Here is a 25784-nt window from a genome sequence, read left to right on the forward strand (position 1 = left end):
TAAAATACATAAAATCAGAGCTAAGGGCTCGGTTATAAAGAAACAAAAATCTCTCTCTAATGGAAATAAGGTTTTTTTTTTTAAGCAGGTGAAATAAATGACATTGCTCTTGACTTTTCATTGTCACTTTTTCTTTTACAGAGATGCTGTTCAGTTAAATGTGATTGCTACACAACAGCTTATTCTCCTTGCACAACAAATGAAGAACCTGGAAGTGTTTATGCATGTGTCAACAGCATACGCATACTGCAATAGAAAGCATATTGATGAAGTAGTCTATCCACCCCCCGTCGATCCCAAGAAGCTGATTGATTCTTTAGAGTATGTTTTTTTGAAATGTATATACATTTGCTTTGATCCCAAAACTTTGGATCCAGGTTTATCTATTTATATATGTTTCCTAGTCTATCTCAGTTTCCCTCTTCCTTTCTCTCTCCCTCCATTTATGTGCACACACATGCGCATATACACATACATATGATTATATACATGCATTATCTGTTCCTTTATTCAACAAATTGTTGATTACCTGCTATTTTTTTTATTATATAGATAGATAACTAAATGACTGTTATTGAAGTCAGTGTAGGGATTTCACTTTTGACCAAGTGTGATGGTTGGGAAACTGGAGGACACCTCTGAACAACTCATCCATATTAGGGGCTGTGTTTTTCAAGGAATCAATTTTAGCAACTAAGAGGTATCTGATATCCTTGGAGACCACGGACTGCCTGTTTAATAGCAAGGTTCTAATTTATTAAATGATTATCTCTGATTGTTTTTTGCCCAGTGGAGTATATCAATAGAGGGACTTACAGTTAGAGGGAGTCAGAGGCATCACCGTCCTTTCATTCATACCCCTAGTGTCATTTTTTATGATCTTTCTGAAGACTGGGATTCTATCAGCAATTACTACATTAGAAATATATTTGTTAAAAGTATTTGATACATGGGGAGTAAGTGAATATGCTTATACCTGAGTCCTCATTTGCTTCAGATTGGGCTTTCTCATCAAGTAAAACAAACCAAAAGGATCAGCAGGAAAAAAAAAAAAAAAAGGAAACTTATTGTTTTATAGTCTGCAATTATAGAAGCATTTCAATACCCATCATATCTTTACATATTTGTTATTCTTCCTATAATATCCCTGTAGCCTTTGTCCTCGTTTATTTTTCTGTCTCCGCTTAGTCACTTTTCTTCCTAGAGATTCTATCCACTTCCAGCTCCTTTTAGTAAAAGAGAGTGGTACTCTGCTTTCCCAGTTGAATTCACCTCTTCCCGAGGGTGCTACATAGGGTTATAGCTCCTTCTCTTAACTTTCTCCTGAAATAAGCCCACAAATCCTTTTCTTTAAGGCTTTCCTGCTAACCACTACGAGGAAACAGACATATTGTAAGAAAATAAGTATGGGAGTTTACAGAGGCATTCTTAGGTGATTCTTGGGCTTCTGTTTCCTAACTCCGTTTCTTAGTGCTCCCAAGTATCTCCCCTACTCACTCTGTAGGTGTCTTTTTCTTTATTCCTGACATGTAAGTTGTTGCCTCTCATAAGAGCAAGTCGTTCTTTGATAGTCCTTCCACTTGACTTTAAAATAAATGGGTAGTCTGATTTTAGTTTTACCTGTCATTTTCCTCATAAGTCAGTAGACGGAAGTGTTTCATATCTATGGGAAAAGTTGAGTGTGAAAATTAACCAAGTATTTTACTTTTTTTTTCTTAATAGCATTTGGTATATCCAAACATCTAATGAGTTAAGAAAAGAGCCTGTAACCTAATTCTTTATCTCCTTTCCTTGCTTACAACTAAATCTAACTAATGGATGATTTTAGGATGACTCACAGATTGGCCCAGTACACTCATGCCAGTGTTAAGGCTTACTGGATAAAGTCTGTCCTCACTTTAGGCATTCATTCATTCATTCATTCATTCATTTATTGTCTATCAGCCATCCCTTCCCATTTTCAAGACTCATCTCTACGATAGGATTTTTCCTAAGTTGGGTAACCCATAACCCAGTGCCAGCAAAATTAAAAAAACCCAAACCTGTTGCCATCAAGTTGATTCCAACTCATAGCAACCTCCCTTCAATTTAGTGTTTTTTCCCTTCCACACGCAAAAAGTGTTCCCATGTACCTGTTGGAAAATGATTATTTATCTTGATAATCTCTATGCTTTCTCGTCAGTTAGTGTGGGTATACTTAGAGTATCACAGTTTACTGGGTCTACTTGTATGTGTAGCATTATAGACAATAAGGAAAGGTATAAGGTATCTGAAAACAAGTATGTAACATGTTGGAATCAGAAAATTTAGATTGGGAAATACCATAGATGTCACCCCTTTTGCAAATGAGCAGAGTAGATCTTTTCTGTAGAGACAGAGAATTTTGTGACTTTATAGTAGATTGCTAGTTAATTTTTTTTTAGCATGGTTCAATTTATTTTTGTTGTTTAGTATTTGCATATAATTTTCAGTGCTCTACTTTAAATGTTTAGATTATTGAAACTTTTATATTAATTTTAAGTGTCTGTTAACTGCAAATGTATATAATTAGTATGCTACTCTGTTAGGCGATTATATACAGGTCTATAATTCCTAATCTGAAATCCTCAGTGTCATCTATTTTGGAATTTATTTGGACCTTAGAAATGAAATGTAATATGTGTACTGTATAATACGAAATAATCTCAGCTAGATCTGAGGTAGCATCCCTAATCAAGCATATCTGAAATGCATGAGTATTTACACAAAGTGGTATTAAAAAAAAAGACCATAAATCAGTTCAGGTCAGGTTTTACTACCTACCATGTAATTTTGAAAGAACTCTAAATTTTCAGAGCTTTTTGAATATAGAAATTGCAGATAAGGGATTGTAGGCCAGTAGTTGATGCTTAGTGAAAATAAGACTAATTTGTATATTTTTAGTAAAAGTTGTCAAATCATTTGAGTCAACGCAACATATATTTGAATGTGCAAAAGTGCAATTAAATGGTTTTTAATTTGGAAATATTTTTGCATGCGATTTCTTTATTTACCAGGTGGATGGATGATGGCTTAGTAAATGATATCACCCCAAAATTGATAGGAGACAGACCCAATACATACATATACACAAAAGCACTGGCAGAATATGTTGTACAACAAGAAGGAGCAAAGCTAAATGTGGCGATTATAAGGCCATCGATTGTTGGTGCCAGCTGGAAAGAACCTTTTCCGGTAAGTTGTTTGAAAATGATTTGTGAATAATTGGATTTTCAGATTCGAAGTTGTAACTCTGTATAAAAACAGTTGACAGTTGTTTAAGAGAAATATTATTTACTGAACATGGTGCACGGTAGCAAAACTGTTTTCCATTCATAGGAAGAGATATTGGTACTTTTGTTTCTAATGTGATGGTGGATGTATAGGAATGCAGATCAACATTTTTAAAAATCTAATTGGAAATTAAACCAAAAGCTATGAAATTGTCTTGAGTCAAAGGAGACCATGCTTTATGAGTTTTGTGATTGACAAGAGATTGCACTGACATATCAACATGTGTTGGCCTTTAAAATTATTTAGTGATAAGTTTCCCTTGTAAATCTGAAGAGAATAGAAATGAGAATATTCAGGGCCTTATTTTATTTCATTTGCTAAAGTACCGAAAGAGGTAGCCCCTCTAAGAGGTAGACTGTCTCTGTATAGGTCACAAGCTAAGAACAATATAAGATGCTATGGTATCTTGCTATAAAAATATTATTTGTGAATCCCTGGAATAAGTGAAACCAGAGACACATTAATTGTTTTAGAAAAAACTTGAGTCTCTATAATGGTAGTAAGTGATAGAACCTGTTTAGTTCCTTTGACAATTATTCTGTTTTCCTCTGTCTTAACGCAGTAGTTTTGAGAAGGATATACCATTTCTCCTTAATCTCAGGATGCTGCATCAGTAAATAGCAAAAAATCAAAATTGAACCAGCTTAATTTAGCAAAAGTATTTGACAAATGTAAACTTTTATTTAAATTATCTTTGCAGGGAATTAATGTAAGAGTAAGTAACGCCTTGAAACTGTTTTCACTTAGTGATTTGAGATCCCAGAGGAAGACTGCCCCTATTTGGGAAAAATAATTTGGCCTGAATCTAGCCTATTTTTTGGTTTTCAGGAAAAAGAACTACCAAATATGTATTTGAGGTTGTAATTTTTTAAAATAATAAATTTCTAGTTTCATATTATTTCTAAGCTCCTCCCCTTTTTTAAAATTTTTGGTTTTAGGGATGGATCGATAACTTTAATGGACCAAGTGGCCTCTTTATTGCGGTAAGTAAACCTTATTATTTATTTAATGTTCTATATATTTTTCTGTTTTCTGTGTGTGTATGTGTGTGTATATATATAGCACACACATTCTGGCTTATATATCTTAAGGTGTTGTTTTTAATTTCAACAAAGGCAGGGAAAGGAATTCTTCGAACAATGCGTGCCTCCAACAATGCCCTTGCAGATCTCGTTCCTGTAGATGTAGTTGTCAACATGAGTCTTGCGGCAGCCTGGTATTCCGGAGTTAATAGGTATATGAGGTGACGATGTCGCTTGTTAAATATATAGTAACTGAGGAGGGAAAACAGAGCTACTAACTAATGTTAATTAATCCCTCAGTCCTGATATTACCATACCAATATATATAGACAGTATCACTTCCAACTGCAAGAGTTGGTATATTACCAGTGGTAGCAAGTAGTCTCATCAGTAGTAGTAGTTAAGAATTAATATTGATTCTCATATACTACAGGATGGACAAATTCATTAGAGATTTAAAAAAAGAAAGAAAAAATTCTGCCCTTCCCAAAGATTGCTTTCTATCCATACTAAAACTTGATGTAAACTTGACATATATAAAGAACTGAAATTCACAGAGAATGGTTCACATATATCAAACATGGCATACTAGAGCAGTTTTAACCAACCATGGCCATCCTTCTTTTAAAAGAGTGTAGTAGTGTTATAGGTAACACTTAAACTTTATTTTTCTCTAATAAATTGCCCTTGTTTTTAAATTCAATATTTTATCATTCAAAAGGAGAGATGTGATTATATGAATATATTGTTTCTGGCAAAAGGGAACTCAGTCCATTTCTAGTCTTTTTTAACTAGAGGCTCTGAAAATGGAAGCCGTATAGGAAGACCTGAAATCATTTGTTGTGTTATTGTTTTCCTTAAATTTAAAACTAGGCATTCCTGCTAATACAAGGAATAAAAAATGGCGGGGGGGGTAATCTGTTTTTTTATAAATAATGTTTTTGGTAGGGGAGGGAGGAAGGGATTATAAATAATCATTCAAACATAAAAATCCTTTAAGGGTAATTTTTTTAAATAATAAGTATAGAAAAGGTACCCATCATCCTCATTTCTTCCTACTTAAGTATTATGTAAGATTTAGGGTTGGATAAGTTTGGCCTCTTTATATGTTTCATTGCTTTGATCTTTGTCTTTGCAGACCAAGGAACATCATGGTGTATAATTGCACAACAGGCAGCACTAATCCTTTCCACTGGGGTGAAGTTGGTATGATTTTACCTGCATTTTTGAATATTAGAATAAATCTTAACTTAAAATGTGCACTGAGTTTATATGTTAGAATGACCCATGAAGCCATTAAGGCTACTGAGTTACCAATTTGTTCTTATTTTAATTGCCATCTTCGAAGTAACTGCCTTATAGTTCTAAGTAATGTCTCACAAATTTAAAATATCCTGCTATATAGTCCACCCTATCCTTTTTGACCTCGGTTTTTTTCCGCTGACATCTGTAGCAACACTTGTAGATACCTATGGTGTGGAAGGAATGCTTTTTTTCCTCCCTCATGGGCACCCTCAGTCCTGACATTGTCTGATAGGCAATATCATTTCCAACTACAAGAAGAGTTAGTATATCACAGAAGATAGCAAATAGACCCAAGAGTGGTAATAAATGAAGGAGTTAGGAAGTAGGATACAGTATGCAAGAATATTTTCTATTTTATTTATCTTATTTGAATTCACAGATTCACAGTGTGATATGCCACTAGTTCCAGGATAGGAATAGGATGATTTAAAGCCCATTGAAATGGAATTATTTATAAGTTGTTATGTCATTCTGTCCTAGGGTTTTTCTGTAACATTATTAAGTTTAAGTGTTGACATTGCATAACCTTAATAAATTACAGCAGAAGTTAATTTTGGGTTGTTTTAAACTTGTTGGTATATGTTAATTTGAGCAATTTATTCATAAGCAAAGGGTGATGATTTTCCTTTTCTTTTTTAAGTAAGTACAGTAATAAGAATCTGGAAAGAGGAACAGAAAGAAAGAAGCTATCGTGAGAGGTGAAATATAGAAAGTGACATTGTAAACTGGCATAGGTAAAACATTAAAAGGATTTTAAGAGCAAATTTTAGCAAAAATTTCATCAACTGCTCAGGACATTTCTAATATTCATAAATACTGGGAGTTCTAAAACCACTTGAGTTCAGCAGTCTAATACTCATATTCTCTTAGCTACTATAGAGAGTAGAAAAGTTTGTTTCTGTAAATGAGAGAACTCTGACATCTTTGGTAAAATATTTTGCATTGTAAACCATGGTTTTTTTTTCAAAACTTCATTACATGGTTATTATCAAAGCTGTTACACAACTTTTCTTCCTCAGAATACCATGTAATTTCCACTTTCAAGAGGAATCCTCTCGAACAGGCCTTCAGACGGCCCAATGTAAATCTAACCTCCAATCACCTTTTATATCATTACTGGATTGCTGTAAGCCATAAGGCCCCAGCATTCCTGTATGATATCTACCTCAGGATGACTGGAAGAAGCCCAAGGTAATGATGGCTAGCTCTGTCTTTTCTGTTCCTCTGACTGTTCAACAACCCATGCTTATACTAAAATGCATTATTAACTTTTTATTTGTTTATGCTTATGATAAGGCTTAATGGCCTTTTGTGAATGAGACTCTTGAATTTAAGACTTTGTCAAAAAAGAACAGGTAGTCTTGTAAGTCACTCTAATTTGTTCTAGAGTTTGGATGATAACTTATTGTCATGTGTTCAATTCTAGGTCTAATTTTCATTTTTTCCCTGAGTAACAAATAATATTCAAAATGCTTTGATGCTTATTTTTCCCACAGGATATTATCTAAATCATTCCTTCAAGATGAATCCTTTAAACCAAGTGTTCAGGCGCCCTAATGTTAAGTTCTATTCCAACAACCTATTGCATCATTATTGGAGGGGTGTCAGTCATACAGTACCTGCATTATTGCACGATCTTGCACTCAGGTTGACAGGTCAGGAACCGTGGTAAGAAGAATAGCAGTAAATACACTACGTATTGGTAAGGTGGTGGAAGCTTGCTGGAGAGACGGAAAGTCACTAGCATGAGCTTTTCCTATAGAATTACTAACCGAATGAATCACAATCACAATCAGGATGTCAGGATGTTTCATAAGAATTGGGGATATTTGGAGAGACTGTGTCTCTCACTGTATTAGGCTATTGTGCTCTAAAATCCCATGATATGGAAATGTCCTTCATCAAGGTTGTCATTGTTATTATAAGCTGAAGTTGAGCCCTTCTCCTCTCCCCCTTAAAACCTAGGGGTGAATTTTTATAGGGGATTAAGAGTAAAATGTTTTTGCTTTAAGTAGATGGTGTGGTTTTGTATGAAAAAACAAATGCTTCTAGAAAATTAACCAAAATATATCAGCTGCCCATTCAGCTTATAATATGGTACTTGTTTCTGACTAATTTTCCAGGTTGGGAATTGCATAGTTTAAAAAAAAAAAAAAAGGAAAATTTTTATTTTCTTATAGTTGTTTTAGCCTTTCTTCCCTTTTTTTATTTTTATGAAACCCTACAAGCTTAAATAATGTTCTCTTACTGTCATTACCACATGATCACAGTGAAATACTATAAAACTATTTATTTTTTTTTTAACTACATTGGCGTTACAGTGGAGCCTTTGATTGGAGAGTTCAGGATTTGAGTATTTATATGTAAAGAAGATGCTGATTCCAGAATTTCCATCAACTGCTCAAAAAATAAAAGTGAGGTATCTGCCAGTTATAGTGTACCAGGATCTCAGTTGCTTGTAGGGATTTTTCTGTGGATTCAGTTGTCCATGATGTTCTTAGCTCTATATGTTAAATATTGAAATATGTGAGATGTGTTGAATTGAACAACTTTAGAATAGGTAAAGAAATACTAGTAAAAAGAGCCAAAATATATCAAAACTGTTAAGTTTTTCTGGAACGATCTACAAAATGCAGTATTTGTCATTGACGGTATTTTATTCATGACTAGAAAGCAGATGTAAATTTATGAATGATAACGATCATGGTTTCTTGATATTAATGAAATTATTGCAATTTAGGGCAGAAAAGTCAAAACTGGGTCAAAAAAGTAAAACAGCTTGAATTAATCACAGTGCCTTACACAGAGAAAGGGAGCTTAGTAAACTTAAAAAAATGAGTGAATAGCCCAAATGTCTTAGTCATCTAGCGCAACTGTAACAGAAATACCACAAGTGGATGGCTTTAACAAAGAGAAATTTTTTTTTTCACAGTCCAGTAGGCTAGAGGATCAAATTCAGGGTGTCAGCTCCAGAGGAAGGCTTTCTCTCTCTCTCAGCTCTGGAGGAAGGTCTTTCTCGTCAGTCTTTCCCTGGAGTAGAAGCTTCTCTGGGCAGGAACCCCAGGTCTGAAGGACACGATCTACTCCCAGTGCTGCTTTCTTGGTGGTATTAGGTCCCCAACTCTCTGCTTGCTTCCCTTTCTATCTCTTGAGAGATAAAAGGTAGTACAGGCCACACCCCAGGGAAACTCCCTTTACATTGCATCAAGGATGTGACCTAAATCCTTTTTAACATAAAATTACAATCACAAATGGAGAACAGCCACAGAATACTGAAAATCAGGCCTAACCAAGTTGATACACATGTTTTTTGGGGATACATAATTCAGTCCATGACACAAAGTTTACAAATTATTCAGAATAGGTGTTGCTACGTAACAAAGCATCTCAAATTTGGTAGCTTAAAACAGCAACAGTCATTTTATTATTTCTGTCAATTTATTATTTTTCTCAGGATCAGTAATTTAGGAAGGGCTTTTTTTTTTTTTTTTAGTTAAGCAGTTCTATCTTGGAATCTTTTATTGGGGTTGTGGTCAGATGGAGGCTAGGGCTGAAAGAGTGGGGGAAGGAGGTGAAGTAGCTGGGGAGAAGGCCTGACTGGCCAAATGTCATTGTCACTTCATGTAGTCTCGGGATGTCTCCATATAGTTTCTTTGCTCAGACTAGTGGCAGCCTTAGGAGAATTGGACTGCTTACATGGTGGCTGAAGACTTTGGGGGGGAAGTATTTCAGCAAGTATTTCAGAGTGGACCCTACGTTGCCTTTTCTGACCTAGGTATGGAAGTCATGCAACATCACTTTCACCTCATTTTTTGGTCACAAGCGAGTGCTAAGCCCTACCATATTCTAGGAGGAGACATAGACCCCATCTCTCAATGGGAGAATGGTCAAGGTCATTTACTCATGTAAATGATTGAGAAGGAAGATACTTTTCTAGCCATTTTTGGAGGGTGCAGTTTGCTACAGTCAGCCCTCTAGTCTGAACAATTCATATTCCTCCCTATGGAAAATACACTTACTCCTTTCTCCCAAAGACCCCTGTGGCATCAGTTTGAAGCCCAGGATTTTGTAATTTAAATCTGATCCAGCTGTGGATGAGGCACTTGAGAAGTAGTTTTGTTGGTATAGCTACTCAAGTATATTTCCTCAAGTATTGATTTGAAAACCTGTGAATTAAAAAGACAAGTGATCTACTGCCCATACACCCAACATACGGTGGGGGAACAAGCATAGGATAATAGCTTTAGATAATCTTGTTTAAAAAGAAAAAATGAGCGGTACAAGCAGTCACTGGTCCATAACAGTTCTGAAATCCACCCAGGTTCATCTTGACAGTTTCTTAATTAGGGCTCAGTCCTACACTTTGCACGTTCTCAGAGGCCCTTGGCCCTGCTCTCTGTGCTATTGGCCCTGCCCTCTTAGCCATCCCTCCTTTTCCATAAGAAATGGTCTGTGTTTACAATTGAATGACTGGTAGCCTGTTTCCTGCCCATAAAAGATTGGGAGTACAGAGCAGGGGTCAGCAAACGTTTTCTATAATTGCAAATATTTTAGGCTTTGTGGACCATATGGTCTCAGTTTGTTGTTATAGTGTAAAAGAAGCCATAGACAGTCTGTAAATGAATGGGCATGACTGTGTTACAATAAAACCTTATTTACAAAAACAGGTATCAGACTGGATTTGGCTCACAGGCTCTAGTTTACCATATCCTGGTCCAGAGGCCTCTTTTCGTTTTTTGTTGTTTCTAATGCTTTAAGTGCAAACTGATATAATCCTTTTTAAAATTGTGTGGGTTTCCTGTATATCCATTTTAAAACATTCTACTCCATTAGACCAAAGCCATACCTACAGATCTCTTTAAGATATGCCCTTTTCTATCTTGGGTCCTTTATGAGGTTGTAGTGGGACAACACCCTTAGCACTCTTTACTCTTAGATCCTGCCTTTAAACAATAGGATTTCTGTGAGACATGTCCTTAAGATTCGGAGAGAGCCTTTTGTCTGTCTGAAAGATGCTATGAGACACTACCTTAGATTTTCCTGAGGTCTTAACAAAGGCTCTTTCAGCCCCACCCAGGATTTGATTTATGCTTAGAATCCATTTCTTTGAAGAATTCTACCCCCCCCCCCCCGCCCCCACCGCCAGTATCGGGTACTTCACCAAAGTTACCCTTAGAAGAATTCTTGTCAGGCATTTTACATTTCCTCCAAATTCCACTCAAACTGAATAGTGTGGTTTTTAGATCATCTTTCTCCTCTCTCATTTTACTGTGGTAAGCCAGGTGGCACCTTCGGCACTGGCTGGAAGTCTTGTCTAGACCAACAAGTTTATTAGGTACAGTTTCTATCATCCATGATAATGCAGTAACACTTTTGTTAAATTTTCTGTCAAAATAATGGCCTTTTTTCTGCCAACAATATCTTCCTCATTTTCCTTTAAGCCCTCACCAACAGCCACTTCAAAGCCCTTTAGGCTTCTACTGACATTCTTTTCATGGTTGTTACACGTTTCACTAGCAGTCTCCCCAAAACCAAACCAAACCCAGTGCCATTGAGTTCATTCCGACTAATGGCAACCCTTTAGGACAGAGTAGAACTGCCCCGTAGAGTTTCCAAGGAGCACCTGGCGGATTCGAACTGCCGACCCTTTGGTTAGCAGCCGTAGCACTTAACGGCTATGCCACCAGGGTTTCCGCAGTCTCCCCAAGGCCCTCCCATATTCTGTCTACTGCCTGATCCTAAGGTTGTTATCACGTGTTTAGGTTTTTATTATAGCACTACCCTACTGTCAGTACTAAGATCTGTTCCTTTTATCATTGCTGTGTAACAAACACCCCGAAGTAAGTGGCTTTAAACAATCATTTTGTATGATTTCTCACTATATGGGTCAGGAATTTTAGAAGGGCTTGGCGAGATGGTTCTGGCTTAGAGTCTTGCAAGGGGTACAGTCAGACAGGGAGTGGAGCCAGGTACAATGTGGAGGAAGGAGGGGTAAAGAGGTACAAAGCAGCTGGGGTGGCCAGGCATCTTTCTCTCTGCCTGTAGTCTCAGCCTTTCCATGTGGTCTCTCCACATGGACCAGTTTGGGCTTCCTCACGGCATGGCAACCTCAGGGGGAGCTGGACAGCATACGTGGCAACTGAAGGCTTCAAGGGTGAGTATTCCAGTGAGCAAGGCAGAAAGCTCCATTTCCTTTTCTAATGTAGCCTTGGAAGTTACAGTGTTACTTCCACTTTATTCTGTTGGTTACAAGAGACCTTCACCTCTTGATGGGAAGATGTTTAGGGTGAAATTGTAGATGAGAATGTAAGATGGTAGATACTATTGCAGTCACCTTTGGAAGTTAAAATCTGCCACAAATAGGAAGTAGCAAGTAAAGAATCTTCTTACTTGAGGTTTGCCCTGTGTGAAGCCAGCTTTCTAAGTATCAAAGCAGGAATGATTCATGACCACTGGGAGATTATAGCCTAAAAGCAACAAGGGACATAAATGTTTTTTATTTTGACTTTTTATAAATGTTAGCTACAAAGTTTTAAAATTTATCTTTTTAAATTTGTGTAGATATTTTCTGAGCAAGGCACTAGGCTTCTTTTTTAAATATAGTGCCTACTTTTATATTAAATTAATATCAATCATGTCATTCATGGTGTTTACTCTTACATTTTTCTGAGTGGCAGCTAGATAAAAATCTGACTCACTATGTATCTTGACATAATTATAAAAAGTACAACTCAGACATGCATCACATGGATTCCTGGTTAATAATCATTGGGAACTAGAATGTATATTGTTATATGTAGAAGCAGGGTAAATTATTCATTTTGGCACTTGAAATACAGTAGACATTTCATCATTGTTAAAAATGCATCTCAGAAAAAATAGCTCCATGGTCTTGTGCTTTGGTTATTTAGCTTAACCCTCTTGAGCTCAACTTCTCTGAACCTAGTATTTCTCAATTGTGGTTCTCACTTTGGGACAATTTTGTACCCCCAGGGAACTTTTGACAATGTTTGGAGATATTTGTAGTTATTAAAAAGGGGGGAGTATTGTTACTGGCATCTGATGATAAGAGGCCAGGGATACTACCAAACATCTTAGAGTGCACAGGACAGCCCTCCACAACAAAGAATTTTCTGGCCCAAAATGTCTACAGTGCTGAGGTTGAGAAACTCTGAATTAGATATCCATGAAGATCTTGTCCTACTCTAAAGAGTTGCCATTATTTTTTGAATGTTGCCGTAATAAAAAATAAATACTTGGAACATACGTGGCAATGTAATCACAAGCATCTGCTCTTATGGCATGCTTGACCAAAGAGTGATGGGCAATGTTTAAGTTTTTTTTCATTCTCCATAGTATTCAATGTAGTAGTTCTGTTGCCTGATAGTCTATGAATTTTATATATAAATGGCCTTTTTAATTTCTTTCTTCCCATTTTTTAGTTGTAATTATTTTTGAATGGCTGAATCAATTCTTGTTTTTAGGGTAATTCTGTCACTTAAATGTATCTTAAAGACTAGATGAGAATGGTCAGTTAAAAATACTTAGGAAGAAAATCTTTTATGATATATGTTGGAAAATTGCGTTAACCAAGTATGTGTGTCATTTGAATATATTATACTGACTGTGATAGTGTGTATTGATTTATTTACAAACCTGTTAAGTCTTTTTGTTGATTTTTAGAAGAAAATTGTCTTAATTTCTTCTTTCTAAAAGCAAGCCTGTCTTCCCCCCGCCCCCTCCCCATGTGCTTTCTGTCTGTGTGAACTATTCATGTCCAAATAGAGCCTTTGATGCTTGATGATTCTTTTAATGTTTAATGGGGGTTTTGTTTTAGAATCATTTTACTGCATGAACTACAGTTTTTCTTTACATAGTCCATATTGCCTTATTTTCTCATAGTATTCTGGATTCAGGGTTTCATTCTAAATGTATTGAATGTGTCTGTCATCAGAATTGTTTAGCTAATGTTACTGTTTTGATTTTTGCCCCTGATTTCTAATGTTCATCCTTAACTCAGGGGCTTCAAAACTACATATAATGCCAATCCTTATTGTTGGAATAATAATGGGATTATTTTTAAAGTATTTCTCAAAAAATGTTTTTGTTTTTACCTGAAGTTGGTTTTTTTGGGTGTTTTGTTGCAGAAAATTCTTTCTTCCCTCTCCTTACTTATCATAGGTGATAATTACATTGTATAGATTTTTTTTTTTTATACCACTCAGGTTAATGTTATGATATCAATGACTTACAGTATGCTAGGATATATAAATTGACAGATTTAAAGATTAAGGACCCTGCCCTCTTAAAATGAAGCAAACAAAAAATTATTGAACTCTCTTATTTCCATAAAAAACGGATATTGGGACTATATGAGGAAATGAAATATTTGAAGGTCTTTTTCAGAAAGTTTCAGTGTAAGTCATTGAAATCACGGCACAAGCAGATGACCAAGAGTGGCACCAATTAATGCTAAAGAGGAAGTTATTGTTACTGTTGTTTTTTAAAGAGAGTTGATTAAATGGCAAAGGAATATTTCTGTGTGCTTTGCTTTAGTGATGCTGAAGAGCTGGAATTACGATGTTACACACTGTATTACGAGTTTACAGAAAATCTTAGTAATGCAGCTAAACTAAAATGTAGTTTAAAGAACAAAAAGGGAATGTTAAATTCATTTATTTCTCTAGTATTTTATGTAAAATTCGACTTTGTAAAGTATTGAATTTCCTTTGTGAATTAATTTTATGTATCAGCAGAACTCATTTATGGAGTATTAAATTCATTTGATACTGCTTCAGTTTTTCTTTTCGAATTTATGAAGTGTCATTCCAAGATACAGAAATATTCTTAATCCCTGTTGGTTTTGTGTATTTAATTATGCATTAAAATTTTAATGCTAATGTCTATATTGGCAGTTACTGGTACCTTGGGTGGTGGTAGAATTTTTCCTAATGGATACAAAATATGAATCTATCAATTTTTCTTATAATACAGGATGATGAAAACAATAACTCGCCTTCACAAAGCTATGGTGTTTCTTGAATATTTCACAAGTAATTCTTGGGTTTGGAATACTGACAATGTCAATATGTTAATGAACCAACTAAACCCTGAAGATAAAAAGGCAAGTATTTTCTGTTTTATATTAGGAAATAAGCAGTATACTAATTACAGAACCATTAGCAACCTGAGAAATAATTGGATAAGTCAGCGATTTATTTATAATCATTAAAGCTCAGTCATAATTGTTGGTGATAATTAAAGTTGCTTTATCTTAGGATTTATAGTGTAAGTATTTAAAAGCAGCAAAGGTGTCTTCAAAGTTTGACTGAAATGCTGATTAACTTTCCCTTTAAATGTTGGGTTAAGAGAGAAACTTGACTTTTATATCCTTTTCTCCCCCCAACACCTTTTCTCTGAATTTTGAGACAGAAATTGTTTTGCATATGCTCTTTTACTTTCTATCATTCCCATATTTTCCCCTCTGCTAGTTTGGAATTTAAACAAATGATTAATTAGCTCAGCTGCTAATTGTAAGGTCAGTGCCTTGGAAAAGACGTGGCATCTACTGAAAAATCAGCAGCTGAAACCCCTGTGGAGGGCACACACTTCTACTCTGACACACAGGGGGCTCCCCATGAGTTGGAATCATTTCCATGGCAACCACAAAAAAATGCATTCTCCCCACATGTGCTTTTTCTCTGAATTTTGAGAAAACCTTCTCTCAGAAATCATTTTTTATATACTCTTACTTTTTGTCATTCTATATTTCGCCCTTTGCTGATTTGGAATTTAAACTCTTTATGTGTGGGTTTTTTTTTTTTTTTTTTGAGGTTACCCTAGTTCTTTTAACATGCACACCAAACAAAGGGTTAAACAATTCCTATAGTCTTCTCTTTAATGGGAAACCCTGGTGTCATAGTGGCTGAGAGTTCGGCTGTTCAAATCCACCTGGTGTTCCTTGGAAAGCCCGTGGGGCAATTCTACTCTGTCCTAGGGTCACTATGGGTTGGCCTCAACTCAACAGCAGTGGGTTTTTTTTGGTTCTCTTTATTGATATTTAGAACCTTAAAATGTTTTAGCTGTGGTCCCTACTTGCACCAACTTACATGATTGCCCATTACTTTAGTTCTCTATTTAAACCCTGTAATTAGAAATTATTATTTTATTCAGTTTTTATTTAGATTTAATTATATATCTACTAGAGTCTTTGCTCACCATTCCTTCTTGTATCTCAGATCTTCTCTTTAGGATCATTTTCTTTTTGCCTGAAATATATTCTTTAGAACATGGCTTAGTAGGGGATGGGATCTGTTAGTAATGAACTCTCAGATTTTGATTGTCTGACGTCTTTATTTCACCTTTGTTTTTGTAACACGATTTCAGCACATTAAAGATAATCTTTTTGTGTTTTGTCTTGTGTTGTTGCTATTGAACAGTCTAATTTCTGTTCTTTACAGGTTATCTGTTAATCCTCACATAGTTTCAAATTTTGTTTATGTTTGGTGTCCTACGCTTTTACTATGAATATGTCTGGATGTAGTTTTTAAAAATTATTCTGCTTGGGCTGGGCTTTCTAGATATAAAGTTTGTGTCTTTCAGCAGTTTGAGATAATTCTTAGCCATTGTTTATTCAAATATTTGTTCATCATTCTCTAGTCTTTTTATGAAATTCTACTGTATGTTAGGTCATTGTATTCTCTGGGACTTTTAATTTCCTATTTTATATCTATTTCTTTCTGAGGTGAAATGTAGTTCTTTTTTTTTTTTTTTTTTAAGTTTTATGCTCTAGTCTATCAGCTGTGTCTAAACCATCCAATGTAATTTTGGGTTTCAGTTACTGTTTTTATTTTTAGAAATTCTGTTGATTTTTCAAATCTTACGAACATTTAAAAAATAATATCGGAGCTAAAAGAGTGTCTGCAGGCCGTGCTCTTGGGGTTTCTCCAGTCTCTGTCAGACCAGCAAGCCTGGTCTTTTTTTTTTTTTTTTTTTTTGGTGAATATGAATTTCGTTCTACATTTTTCTCCTGCTCTGTCCGGGACCCTCTGTAGTGATCCCTGCCAGAACAGTTAGTGGTAGTTCTGGGTTCAGTCTGGTGGAGGTTGTGGTAGTTGTGGTCCACTAGTCCTTTGTACTAATCTTTCCCTGTGTCTGGTTTTCTTCATTCTCCTTTGCTCTAATCAGATGTATCTTAGATGGCTGCTCACAGCCTTTTAAGACCTCAGTCACTATTCCCCACAGCCAGATGTAGAACATTTTCTTTATAGACTATGTTATGCCAGTTGAGCTGGATGTCCCCCGAGGCCATGGTCCCCAGTCCTAGGCCCAGTAGCTTAGTCCCTCAGGGCATTTGAATGTGCCTGTAAAGCTTCTGTGACTTTGCCCAGGTCAAATTGTGCTGATATCCCCAGTATTGTGTACTGTCTTAACCTATATAGCAAAGTTACCACTCATTTCCTATCTAGTTAGTGTTTTTTCTTCCCCACCCTTCCACTCCCTCATAACCATCTAAGATTGTTTCTTTCTGTATGTAAACCTTTCTTGAGTTTTCATAATAGTGGTCTCATACAGTATTTGGCCTTTCGTGATTGACTTATTTCACCCAGCATAAGGCCCTCCAGATTCATCCATGTTGTGAGGAGGCATTTCACAGATTCACCATTGTTCTTTATCATTGTGTAGTATTCCATTGTGTGTATGTACCATAGTTTGTTTATCCATGGACACTTAGGTTATTTCCATCTTTTTGCTATCGTGAATAATGCTGCAATGAAAATGGGTGTGTGTATGCCTATCTGTGTGACGGCTCTTATTTCTCTAGGATATATTTCTAGGAGTGGGTTTGCTAGATTGTATGGTGTTTCTATTTCTAGCTTTTTAAGAAAGCGCCATATCGTTTTCCAAAATAGATGTACCATTTTGCATTCCCACCAACAGTGTGTAAGAGTTCCGTTCCCACTACAACCTCTCCAACATTGTTATTTTCTGCTTTTTTTTAATTTGTGCCAGTAATATTGAGGTGAGATAGTATCTCATTGTAGTTTTGACTTGCATTTCTCTAATGGCTAATGATCACGAGTATTTCCTCAATGTGTCTGTTAGCCACCTGAATGTCTTCTTTGGTGAAGTGTCTGTTCATTTCGTTTGCCCATTTTTAAAATGAATTATTTGTCTTTTTATTGTAGAGGTATTAGATTTTCCCATGGATTTTGGAGATTAGATCTTTTCCAGTTATATCAAAGCCAAAAAATTTGTCCTAGTCGGTTGTTGATAGATATTTCAGTTTTTGGTTATTAGGAATAATTTTTCTAAGAACATTCATGTTGCCCATGTACACACATTTGTGTAGGGTATATATCTTGGTAGAATAGCTGTGTCATAGGGTATGTGTCTCAGGCTGGGTTCTCTAGAGAAGCAAAACCAGTAAAGCGTGTAAATATAGAGAGAGAGAGATTTATATCAAGGTCGTACAGGCTGGAACATCTCAAGAGTGTGGGTCAAGATAGAGGCTTCTGATTCACGTAGCTGCAGGGGCCGGCAAACCCAAGATCAGCAGGTCAGGCAGCAGGGCTCTTGCTCACCAGCAGCGGTGATTCTTGGCTGGCAGTTTTTTTCCTTCAAGGCATTATATATGTCATCCCATTGCCTTCTTGACTGTGTGGTTTCTGCCAAGTAGTCCAAGCTTGCTCTTATTGACTTTTCTTTGTAGGTGACTTTTTGTTTATCCCTAACCGCTCTTTAAAATTTTCTCTTTGTCTTTGGTATTGGCAAGTTTGATTATAATATGTCTTGGTGATTTTCTTTTGGGATCTACCTTGTGTGGGGTTCGATGAGCATGTTGGATAGATATCATCACGTCTTTCATGATACCAGAAAGTTTTCGGCCAACAAATCTTCAACAATTCTCTCTATATTTTGTTTTCCCTCCCTGTTCTGGTACTCCAATTACTTGTAGGTTATTTCTCTTGATAGAGTCCCACATGATTCTTAGGGTTTCTTCATTTTTTTAAATTCTTTTATCTGATTTTTCTTCAAATATGTTGGTGCCAAGTGTTTTATCTCACTAATTCTAACTTTCATTTCCTCAATTTTGCTCCTCTAACTTTCTATAATAGAGTTGTCTAATTCTGAAATTTTATTGTTAATCTTCCGAATTTCTGATTGCTGTCTCTCTATAGATTCTTGCAGCCTGTTAAACTTTTCATTATGCTCTTGAGTAACCTTCTTAATTTCCTTGAGTGCTTTCTCTGTGTGTTCCTTGGCTTGTTCTGCATTTTGCCTGATCTCCTTCAGAGTTCTGTATATTAATTTTTTGTATTCTACCTCTGGTAATTCCAGGAATATCTGTTTGTCTGGAAAATTCCTTGATTATTTGTTTTGGGAGCTTGTTGAAGCGATCATGGTGTGCTTCTTTATGTGATTTGATATTGTCTGTTGTCTCTGAGCCATTTATAAGTTATTGTATTATGTTTGCTTACTGTGTCCTAGCTTCTTGCTTTGTTTTGTTTTGATACAACCAAATGGGCTGCTTGAGTGAGCTAGCTTATTAGCGCCTTTGAAGGTCTAATGTCCTGTTACCAGATGTCACCAGATGGCTAGAGCTGTTACCAGGTATATGAGTCTGGGAGTCCGTTCACTTTTCATGTATGGATTCAGTTTGGATGTCCAGAAAGTCAGTCACCAAGTATGTGGTGCAGGCTCTCGTGTATGGCCTTAGAGGAGCAGAGGCAATTGGTGTATGCACAGGTATCTTGTTGCAGCAGGGAGTCACACTATGAGCAAGGCAGGGGGCTTACAACCAACCCCCAAATGTGAGGATCACACATCCCGGTTCCCTAGAGCACACAGGTGGGTGGGCTCTGCAGCCGGACCATGGACACCCAGTGCTTTTAGATGTAAGGACTGGGAGGCATCACTTATCCTTGGGCCCCTCTCATGGGTAGGTGGATGGCATGGGTGGAGCCACCAGTCCTCAGGCCCCTGATGTGGGTAGGTAAGGACCCTGTTTAATAGGCAGGTAGCATCAAATGTCAAAAACCTGCCTCTCCACTGCACAACTGAAACAGTAAAAGTCGGACCTCAGGTGCATGCACCCTCGCACCGTGCCAACAAGTGCAAATGCTGCTGAGATGGGCCCACACAGGTCCATGCAGGGGTAAAAGGCATTCACAGTCTGGGGACCGCTTGTGCCTGGACGGGAGCTGCTTGTGCCCTGAGTTCTTAGCTTAGGGGAGCCAGCAGATTATTTTTTTCCCCCCATTTGCTATTTTGTTCCTTCTCCAAGACCAGGAAAATGGCTCAAGGTGCACAGCAGGACCTATCTCAGGCCCAGGGAATTCAGCTGCCACTGAAGCTGGCTCGGGGCCTGGGGCAGAAGGAGGAGGGATCAGATAAATGGGAGAGAGTTTTTTTCAAAAGGGGTGCTTTTAGATCCACGCGGCAAATGATACGCAAGCACTTTTGCCGAGAGCACTGTTCTTCGCTGATCCCAGAGGGATGAGTAGACTCTGCAGCTCTCTCTGTGGCTGATAAAACCGTGTCCTGACTGCTACCACCAGCCTCGCTGTTGTAGCGCCAGGGGATTGGGGCTGAGGGGTGCCAGTTCCTGCCAAGTCAGGTCTGGCAACTTCTCACTACTTCTGAACCATCTCTCCCTCCTTCTGCAGCTCAGTCTGATTTCTTAACTTTGCCTTTGTTGTTCAGGGCTTCTAACTTGTCACATATATAATCAATTCACTTGTTTTTTCGGGTCTTTGTTGTAAGAGGGACCACTGGAAGTGTGTGACTCCTCTGCGATCTTGGCCTCACCTCCATTTTCATGTTTTTAATGATTTATTTCAGTAGGAGTTTTTGTTAGTTTAGAATTTGCTGTTTTCAGTTAAGTGATGGCCTATAGTCAATAATCTCTTTGTCACTCCAAAAAAATTAATCTGTTTGTGGGCTGAGGAGCACTGCATGGTACGTAGCCCTGTTATTTTACCATTTTTTGGGTTTGGGTTTTAGCATTTCTGAAAGGCTTCCTTTTTTGGCCCAGTCACTGTTACCTAAACTCCTAAATTGGCTTTCATAACACATCCTTTCTTTTGATATCAAAAGCGTTCTTAGGAAAATTAATCAGTGTCGTATACAGGACGTATTGAAGAAAGGAGAGACTGCAGATAGGAAGGAACTGGAAATGCATAAAGTGGTGAGGAATACATAGATCTGACTATTTGGACGATGGGATTTTGCCTTTTTTACTTTTTTTTAAACAAAATAGTGTAGGTTTCTTTCTCCTTACACTTAACACACTCCTCTTCAAATGCTGTCATGTCTTCTCAAGTGTTTCTTTGTGTAATGGAAAGTGTGAAATAGGAATAAGAACATTGTTGTGACTAACAGTAAGATTTCAAAAGTTAATTCCATATTTAAGCATTATATAGTCATGTCTTTTAGAATTGGCCTGTAAGAAAAATACGAATTTTTGACTAGTTTTGATAAAAATTACTCCAGAAAGTAACCAATAATTTTTTGTTAATTAACGTAGACATTTAATATTGATGTACGGCAGTTACATTGGGCAGAATATATAGAGAACTACTGCATGGGAACTAAGAAATACGTATTGAATGAAGAAATGTCTGGCCTTCCTGCAGCTAGAAAACATCTGAACAAGTAAGTTTGTCATGAGTTTAATTTCTTCTTGTCTTGCTATGAAATATTAAAGAATTTTTAAAATAATTTGGCATGGTGAATGAAAGATGGTGTTAATCTGTTGTATTTAGAAAAGAACTTAACTTTGGACTAGAACAGTAAAAAAAAACAGTAGTGGTATTTATTTCAGCCTAGGATTGTTGAAGCTTACTAGCGTCGCCAAATTATACTGTTCTTTAGCATGAAGTTCATTTGGAATTTAGTTTTAAAAGTCACTATGACCCTCCCTTTTATTACTACTGAAGAAGTACTAATTAGGAAAAAATAAAAATATATTGTAAACTGGAGGTAATGCATTAAAGTTTTTTTTACACTGTTCAAGAGGAAGGGTGATAACAGTACATCATTCAGCATAGAATTCTAACTTTGTTTATAAAACAATTTTTATTCTGTTAGGTTCTTTGTAAATAAAAAATCAGGAAAGAGGGAAAATCAATAGTCCATTATTTAGAGATGCAAGTAACTTTAATAGTAATCTCTTTTATTTGTATAGTAGTTTTTTATAAGTTTTCAGAACTTTCATATTATTATGTTTCTCATGTTATACAATTCTATGAGAATTTGCAGAGCAACCAGTTTTACAGATGAGGAAATGGGCTCAGGGATGTTGTCTTTTTTTAGCTCATATCATATTAAGTGGCAAAGCAAGTTAGAATATTGATCTTTTGACACCTAATTCAAAGAAAGCTCTTTTCTCTATATCTGTTGTTCCTATATTATAGTCTTAGCTTACACAGCCTACTGAAGTTAATAGAATTTATATATTATTATATATCTGGAGAGTTTATATTCCTTTCAAACACCATCAAAAGTGTTTTGAAACATGAGCAAAGTAACTTGTGTTATTCTTTCAGAATGGAAAGGCCCTCCTTTATAGAGCCAGTGCCATGTTTCATTCTTAGATGAGGACTTGTCCAGTTGGCTGTTGATCATGTGGCCCTCTGCTGTTTACTATATTTTGTTTATATTGTGATGTATATAATAAACCGTTTTAGATAGGAAGCTCCAGAAGTTCAAGGGACAGATCTGTTTTGCGTACAATATACTTGATGCCTAGCACAGTATTGGGTATACAAAGGATGCTCCTTAATATTTGTCGAATGAATAAATTTCCATCCCAAAGGTACTGTTATGAAAGACTAAAATTCACTTAGTTTCAAATTAACATGTATTTGAACTTTGAGTAGATTAAAACCTGAGCATTAATTAGCTGCCATCCAACAATATAGTATTCTAGGATATAATTGTCCGACATGTCTCTTCCTTTGCTTTCCAGATTGAGGAACATACGTTATGGTTTCAATACTATCCTTGTGATCCTGATCTGGCGCATTTTTATTGCAAGATCACAAATGGCAAGAAACATCTGGTACTTTGTGGTTAGTCTGTGTTACAAGTTTCTGTCATACTTCCGAGCATCCAGCACTATGAGATACTGAAGACAAGAATTTAGCATTAGAACATCTATGCATACGGTGGTCTAAATGCACAAAATGTAAACTGTACTTAAGTCATCTCACCTTTTGTCAAGACATTAAACCATCTTAGATCGGAGTGTGGAGTAAATTATGGTACATTTTATGTAACATTTTAATGTTTATGCTCATAAAAGCCTAGTGAACACACCGTGGTATGCCAGCTCAAATCTACAATAGCCACCGAAACCATAATTTTTAACATTTTGATCCCTGGGGGACAGGGGTGGGGTGAGGGTAGGAGTGGGGAAATAGGAACACTGACCAGTATAACTGTGCGATTCTGGAACATATTAATTAAAATATGCCTTAAACATATAGTGAATTTCTAATTCTAATATTCAGTGCAATGGAAAGCATCTGTTTGGACAGGAATACTAGCTAAGTTGGTAGATATTTGATTCATCAGTGTTTGATTTTTTTTCCTAAGTTGAAGTGGGTTTTAGCTTTGTTATATTATAGCAAAACTACTCTCACGTCATCCTGTCGCTGAATGGTCTCAAATGTGAAAGACATGTTCTCTTTTTTTCTGATTAAAGGTCTAATACAGATCATTTTTCTATGAACACTCAATTGCTTTCATAATCAGAAGGCTGTATATTCTTCTAAAGACCATACTGGATCTAATTGTGTTTGAGAATCCGTATCAACACGAGCTATGTGTTTTTTGAAGGAACATGAAAACAAATTTTATAAAATTGTTAGTATTAAAAATAATAGAAATAAAATTTTCTTGTCCAAATTATGATCAAATAAAAATCAATCCTGTGAGATTTTGTTCATGTTTTGAAGCAAGAGGATTTCTTGAGCCTTTGGTTGGGGCCCCTGGTGGTGCAGTGGTTAAGAGCCAACCTAAAGGTCAGCAGTTGGAACCCACGAACCACTCCTTAGAAACCCTGTAAGGCAGTTCTACTCTGTCCTGTAGGGTCAGAATCGACTTCACAGCAATGGATTTGGTTTGGCTTTTTGGTTTTGGTTGGGCAGGAAGGGATTCATCACCATATCTTTGCTCACCTCGCTTTATAAATTTTATTCAAAAGACTTTAAAAAGATTTGTTCTGTCTTTCCATTGAAAACTGAAAGTGCATTATTATGGAAGAATGTAATAAAGCTAAGAAATGTTCTCACGTGTGTAAGCACAGAAACTAATTTTTGATTTTGAAAGCTGAATTCCTTCAAGAAGAATAGAATAATGTGTACAAAATTAAATAAAGGACTTTATTTACATACCACATAAAGTAGCAAACTGTTGAATGAGTTTGAAGATACCATCTATTTTTTTCTGCATGTGGTTTTAGCTTTAGAAAGAAATGCATCATAGAAACAAGTAATAGCAAGAAAATTGATGTATATTTTAATGATACCTTATAATTCCTTTTAAATCTTAATAGTAGTTAATTCTACTTACTGTTTTAACATACATTTGTTTTAACAGATTATTTAGCATAATACTATTCTAATTAAGCTGATCAAGTTGTAGTATATTAAAATCATCAGCAGTATATCTTGAACATGTTTAAAGAGGTCAGTTCACAATACAGAAAGTTACATAGAACTTTACATCTAAATTTTCTTTGTCAATTTAAATGCAGTGTATAAATAGTTTATTTTGTTATTGTTATTAAAAAAAAAAAAAAAACTAAATGTAAAGGAAATCACCTTCTTCCATGCAGGTGTATAATCTTGAAAAGGGAAAATGCTTCCATGTTGAAGCCAGATTTTCTGTAGTAAAACTTTTAAACATTGTTTTAAAAGAAATATGTATATATAAATATATATATATATTCTTTGAGATGATACTAAAGTCTCTGGTCTAGGACCATACCTTGTATAAGGTGTGAGAGACCATGAAAACGTTTAAAAATGGAATAAATGCTGATGCCTTTGATTTAAAATGGCCCATGTAGTTAGCTACAGATGCTGTATACATTGATTGCTCCATCTCTCCAAATATATTTCCATAATGTATTGAAATCATGCTAACATTTGTATGTTTTTTATACTTTGGCCAAATATACCTAGAATCAATTCAGTTGTCTTTATATCTTGCAAAAGAATCAGGTACAACTTGGGCAGGTTTGTGTAGTGTATAGGGGTTTAGGCCTCTGAACTATTTTATTGCTCTTACAATCTAACTTTCAGAGAAATGACAACTAGGAGTATGCAGAGGCTACTACATTTATTTTATATGCTTGTTTGTTTAGAATTCTGTGGTCAAAAGAAAAGCTAATGAATAAAGTAACTGTATCATCCTGGAACTTAAAATTTTAAAAACTAATAGAAAGAATATAGATTGTTGACCCTTACCAACTAGACTTTAAGCTTAAGTCAGAACTTAAAGGTTTTGGAAGTCATTTCTGTTTGCTGTAGATTTTAGTTCTGTTTGATTATATCCTCTACACAAACTTTCATTAATTAACAGGATAGCCTATTAAATAAATATAATATTTTATTAACTCATTTGTTTAAGCTGTATTTTAAAACATTTGTCCGTCCCCCCCCATTCATTATGGACTCTCATAAATCTGGCATATTACGCACCTGTCAATTGTGAGGTCATTGTGACTACATGTAAATGTGACTTGGCGCTATTGATGTGTCCTAAAGCTCAGCATAGAGAAGCACAGCAGTATGCTCTTTGACTTAAGGCTGGTATTAAAGTAAACATTTTATGAATCTGTGTAATAAAAGTTTGGAAGCAGGGAGGAAAAAGTCTTATTTCTTCCTTTTTTGTGATTGTCTACAGGAACTGGTTTGGGGTTTTTGTTTGTTTTAAATGTAAATTGATAATCGTTTACAAGAATAAATAGAAGCATTATTGGGTGCCTTTGTTTGTAAACCAAAAAAGGAATAAATGAATCCCTATATTTCCATTATAGTATTTATTGTATTTTTACATTCTGGAAATTATCCTTGAGATAACATGGCTAACATTACAGGAAGCAGTCCTCATGTATACTTCTGGTCCTTTTTA

The 25784-nt window shown here is 35.9% G+C and overlaps 1 protein-coding gene across 6 annotated transcripts in view; it reads left to right on the forward strand.

The window, feature by feature from the left end:
• The window catches only part of FAR1 (fatty acyl-CoA reductase 1), an 87081-nt gene extending 63494 nt beyond the window's left edge, over window positions 1-23587 (forward strand). For 3 of the 6 annotated variants that reach the window (XM_049890477.1, XM_049890479.1, XM_049890476.1), the window contains 9 exons: window positions 142-321; window positions 3036-3213; window positions 4251-4295; window positions 4428-4555; window positions 5473-5540; window positions 6659-6830; window positions 14634-14763; window positions 21169-21296; window positions 22612-23587. In XM_049890477.1, the coding sequence (XP_049746434.1) occupies window positions 142-321; window positions 3036-3213; window positions 4251-4295; window positions 4428-4555; window positions 5473-5540; window positions 6659-6830; window positions 14634-14763; window positions 21169-21296; window positions 22612-22774 (1192 nt within the window). In that variant the 3' untranslated portion in view covers window positions 22775-23587. Of the gene's footprint in view, window positions 1-141; window positions 322-3035; window positions 3214-4250; window positions 4296-4427; window positions 4556-5472; window positions 5541-6658; window positions 6831-7135; window positions 7308-14633; window positions 14764-21168; window positions 21297-22611 lie in introns of all 6 variants that reach the window. The other 3 variants (XM_049890478.1, XM_049890481.1, XM_049890480.1) reach the window with 3 other exon arrangements.
• Window positions 23588-25784: the final 2197 nt, after the last annotated feature.

Source organism: Elephas maximus, chromosome 7, assembly GCF_024166365.1.
Source record: "Elephas maximus indicus isolate mEleMax1 chromosome 7, mEleMax1 primary haplotype, whole genome shotgun sequence".
Classification (NCBI taxonomy): domain Eukaryota; kingdom Metazoa; phylum Chordata; class Mammalia; order Proboscidea; family Elephantidae; genus Elephas; species Elephas maximus.